The following is a 5,079-nucleotide window of genomic DNA, read 5'->3' as shown; positions in this document are numbered from 1 at the left end:
AAAAAAAATAGAATAACGTGACAAAATAAGAGGACCTAAATTTTACTCTGCATTTGATGCAGCTTCAGCTTCAATTGATCCCTCAGCACTCTCCGAAGTAACTTGTTTGATGCAGTTCGAGGAAACTCTGCCACAATCTTCACAAAGCTCACCTACTCGAAAAAAAACACGGATTCTATCAGTTAGAATCTTACCATTTTATACTCGCGAAGACTCGAAAAACTGTCGGAGTGCTGATTGACTGAATGGATTTGTTTAGAACCTAAGAAAAAGTAGAAGGAACAACCGAATAGATAGATTCAAGAATTCAGAGAAGTGGTGAAAATGGTATTCGCTAAAAAGAGGAGGCATCCAGATAAAGTTTGTAGTGATGCCATGGTTCAAGTGGCATTCTGACTTTGCCTCCAGATTAGTTTAATGAGCAGTCGGACAAACAAGAATCTAATTAATTGCTGCCCATGTATCTATTACACGAATGAACATAACCTACAGAGCATCAAGGGGAAAAAGAAGTAAGGAAAATCTTGAACGCAAACCTTGAACAATGGGTTAAGATTGGTCTGTATGGCTCTTGAGAGTTTCATCTTAAGCACATCTGGTCCAATACTGAAGCCCGTTTTCAGTACCACAAATACACAAAGTTGCTCAGGACCACCATTCTCTGGTGCAAAGCTTATTGCAGCGGTTTCCAGGATGCTTTCATCAGCCCGGTTGCACACACGCTCGATTTCAACTGAACTCGTCTGCAGATAATGAATCAGTTTATGCTATTTATGCTCGCTCGTTTAGCAATGCTCAGCAAAAACATGAGAAAAACAAAATGATGGTATAAGCTAAGAAGAATGAGGTTGTTTAAGCCAGATCAAAACTTAATTGATCAAGAACCCATACATCACGAAGGTGAAATTTGAGGAATTAGATACCTTGATGCCCCCAAGGTTCATGGTGTCATCAGCTCTTCCCTGCACCATCAGATATCCACCAACAGTTCTTTTTATTACATCACCATGTCTCCTAAGTTGCTGGATATTATTAAGGGTGCACACATACATAAGAGAATTCCGTCAGTCATTAGTTTTAGCAATTCAATTGGCTTAGTGGAGAAGGCTACCCTGCTTTTCAATATCCTAAATGAAAACAGCTCACAGCAAATCGAATGGTAGACTGTCTAAACTATCGTACTTTCTGATGTTTGAACTCAACATCATTGAAAGAGCATATAGAATCATTTCAGCTACTGAGCTGAAGAAAGCCAAATAGATACGCGTTCAAGTTATAACATCAGTACACAGAAAAAAACACAAAAGGATAGTTGAAATAGCATAATATAGCTTAATCCCAAATTTATTTAAAGATAATTAAAAATCTGCATCTGAGTTGCATGCGACCAGTTTTTATAAAAATTTAAGCGAAAAACAAGGCTAGCTTACCATTCCTTTGTACTTTGGCATACCCTTGAAGTAAACTTCCTCATGATCAGCATTCACCAATCTATCCGTTGCTCCCATATAAATAGGAAACAAACCTACTTCACCAATGCATGGATGATCATGTGGCTGTCAACAAAAAAATAATGAGAAAACTCTTTAGGGGCTTTGGCCAAGATGTTCTGAGGAGAATGTGTTAAATTTTGATTAAAAATCCATGAAAAATTGAGTAAGGAAACCATTATAATATAGGCCTTAAAACAAGACATGAAGCAAGTTATAATTCATTATAAGGTGTATGGTAGCCAAAGAATAAATTCTTACATAAGGGAGACCACTTTCACTAAGAATAACAAATCCTGTGCCCATTGAGGCAGAGCTAAATGCCCCAAAGGCTTGTGGTTGCAAAAGGTTTCCAATAATGTAACTAGATGAGAGCTCTGTGCCTCCACAACATTCAATGATTGGATTATAAAAAGCCTTCGATGAGAGCCAGAGGTCATCATCAACGCTGGAGACTTCTCCAGTAGAACAAAATAACCTGGCAAATGTGGTAGTATCACAATAAGTCAAAGTAAAAATTATATGATATTGAAGGTTTAAATTGAAAATTACTTGATCTTTGTCCAGTCCAGGTCTTCCATACAATTTGTGCTCTTCCAGGTCTTCACTATGCTCGGAACGGTTCCTAAAATAGTGACACCTGCATCCTGGAAGTGCATGAAGTGCAAATCAAAGTATGGTGAGGATTTTCATCGACTCTGTGAGTTACAGTGACGTCAAAATATCACCATATATTTAGAGTTCAATAATTTTAACAAAATGAAATTATTATAAAAACTTCAAGAACCATTCTCGTTAACAGTCTTCAATCCCTTTGCTTTAAGAATTTTCATTTGATTTATCGATAGCCTTCAATGTTGGCAAATACCAACATACCAGCAGAAACTAAATATGAATGCAAATTTCTCGCTCGTATAACACGATAGAAGTACTACCTGGATGAACTTCCCAAACCCATAACCCATAGGAGATCCATGATAAAGTGCCAGAGTTGCACCAGCTAGGAAACATGAATAGAGTAAAATGGGTCCCATAACCCAACCTAAATTAGTGGGCCAACAAAAGACATCTCCAGCTTGAACATCACAATGTGCCCATGAATCAGCAGCACATCGAATAGAAGAAAGCTGAGTCCATGGTATCGCTTTTGGATCTCCTGTTGGAAGGTGAAAATGGAATCAATATATTTTGAAAACTTAAGAGAGTAACATACTGCAACTAGCTTGCAAAGAGTTGCCTACCAGTGGTACCAGATGAAAACAGTATATTGGTGACAGAGTCTATGGGCAGGTAAACTGGTTGATAGGACCTGCCAAAAGAAGTGATATTTTAACCCTCTACATAAATTTTTTAAAAAAAGTCTGCAACTTAAAACTTCAACTGTTGCATACAATGCATTTTTATTCACATCACTCCCAACCAATTTATTTATATTACCTAGGTAGATTAAAATCACTTGAAAGGAAAGCTATCCAAGAGGAATCTTGATCTCTTAATTGAACAGCTACATCTTTTCCAGTTGCAGGAATCACCACAACTCTATCTGGAAAGGCTTCTACTACTCGACTGCACAGATAGGTAAGGTTATTCAGTTGATGACATTAGTGGACACAAAGGCATCTCAAAGAGTATATCGCAAATTAAAGTTTACATAAAAATCAGTATGAGCCATGTCTGTCAGAGTGTTTTCAAACAGAAAGTATACAAAATAGAGCGCTTTCACCACTCTCTCCCAAGTGAGATGAGGTTCAGCCTAAACAGCCCAATCGTCACTCTGAACAGCAACTTATTCTACGTTTAATGTCTTAAAAAATCGTTCTCGCCAATCATATGTTTTGCAGATTTCGGTGTACTTTCACAACAGTTTTCAAGGAATTCCATGTTTTACCTTAAATGATTTTCACAAATAATATTATGTTTCTAAGCAAGAATTAGTTCTCTACCACGTCAAACATCAATTCTTTGAAGTTATTGGATCGCTTGTCAGGAAAAAATAGAAAGCATCACTCAAAAAAGACAGTATGAAAAAATATACTAGCCTAATTGTCCCCTTGATCTCAAAGTGACCGTTGCTAGAAAGGAGCTCTAGTAGAAAATCGGGAAACCATAAACATGGATATTAGCTGCTTATCCATGAAAAACACAGCTATGAAATATTTTAAAATATGGGATAGCATGCGTTTACCTGTATAAAGGAAATCTCCGTCCGCCTCGTATTATAAAATCCTAAATATGAAATTAGAATACGATCAAAAATAAGAAAAGTAAGTGCTACGCAAAGCTCTAAAGAGCTAGTAGATATTTACGCTGAACCGGAAAGGGCGGAAGAGCATAAAGACACCAGTCATGGCAAAGGATAAAGATAGGTTTGACCTTTTGAGTTAATACATTTCATGGGATAGATCCACTTGTCACACAGATAAAATTTTAATTAATATTGTGGCAATTATCAACAAATCTTCTGTCCAACACACCACCCCAATGGCATGTTTTGTTTTGCACCTAATACATAGTATTCACGACAACAATTGGACTGATCCATTATGGCTGTTCCTCTTTTTCACCCCCAAAAACCCAGTCTCCAGGTTGATGACTTCCACCATCTTCCTTCAATCTCAATTTACTCTTTGTATACAATTGTTCACACTACATGTATTGTAAAATAATAATGCTCTAAGTCATTTACTGTCCTAAAAGACGACGTAATATTATAAATCAAGTGTTTTTATCTGTGCACCACTGCAAGTGAAAAAAGATTGTAGGAAAAACTGATCAAGTATTTCATATTGGAATCCTTCCCATTCATCAACCTTAGCAAATAAAAAATTTGCTGATATTAGTAGCCACCTGAGTGAAAATCACATTCGCCTTGGATACACGCAGACGAGTCGCAATTTCTTTGGGTGCAAAGCTGTCAGCAATTGATACAACAACAAACCCAGCAAGTACAATTGCCAAGTATATAATAACAGCAGTAGCAGTCATTGGCATGTCAATGGCTATAGCATCACCCTTGCTGAATGTTGCATCCAGTGCATTTGCTACCAACCTAGCCAAGGTAAATTTGTCGTATGAGAGTGAAGAAAGTACGAGAATAGTCACACGATTCAGAAGACTTCAATAAAAAAAAGTAAACTCGCATCTGTTCAGATGGTATTCTGTTAGATCAGATGCCCAGCTAGCCAACTTGTGACTTGAGCTTTATTGACTTCGATGTAAAAACAATCTTTATTTCAATAATATTTTAAGTTTTATCGAATTATTGCATTTACTTTATATGTATACTCATGCAAGCTGCATAGATAAAATTTTTGAATATATAATAGGTATCATGAATCTGTTTCTCAACGTAAGACCATGAAACTCATTAAGAAAGTGTACCATATATTCTAAAAAAGTTCTTAGTCGAATCAGTCATCTAAAACAAGGATAAAAGTCGCTTCAGCTTCAGACTAGCATTTGTGATGTAAACGCCATGTTTCATTGATAAGGACATGAAGATATCCATTCATACAGATTGGTGATCATTTGATGATTCACTGAACGAGTGGAATAGTCTGCGGTTATGGTTGTACACCATTAGTCCTTT

The 5,079-nt window shown here is 36.7% G+C and overlaps 1 protein-coding gene across 1 annotated transcript; it reads right to left on the bottom strand.

Moving 5' to 3' along the window:
• Positions 1-6: 6 nt before the first annotated feature.
• On the bottom strand, positions 7-4,605 carry LOC140966814 (probable CoA ligase CCL12; the record flags this gene model as incomplete). The annotated part of the gene is made up of 11 exons (XM_073427081.1): positions 7-152; positions 537-743; positions 924-1,022; positions 1,431-1,556; positions 1,752-1,968; positions 2,043-2,137; positions 2,426-2,646; positions 2,732-2,799; positions 2,928-3,056; positions 3,676-3,716; positions 4,338-4,605. Coding segments are annotated over 11 exons (1,588 nt in total), but the record flags the coding sequence as incomplete, so codon positions are not given.
• Positions 4,606-5,079: the final 474 nt, after the last annotated feature.

Source organism: Primulina huaijiensis, unplaced genomic scaffold (assembly GCF_012295235.1).
Source record: "Primulina huaijiensis isolate GDHJ02 unplaced genomic scaffold, ASM1229523v2 scaffold208046, whole genome shotgun sequence".
Classification (NCBI taxonomy): domain Eukaryota; kingdom Viridiplantae; phylum Streptophyta; class Magnoliopsida; order Lamiales; family Gesneriaceae; genus Primulina; species Primulina huaijiensis.
This window is presented reverse-complemented; position numbering and strand designations above follow the sequence as displayed.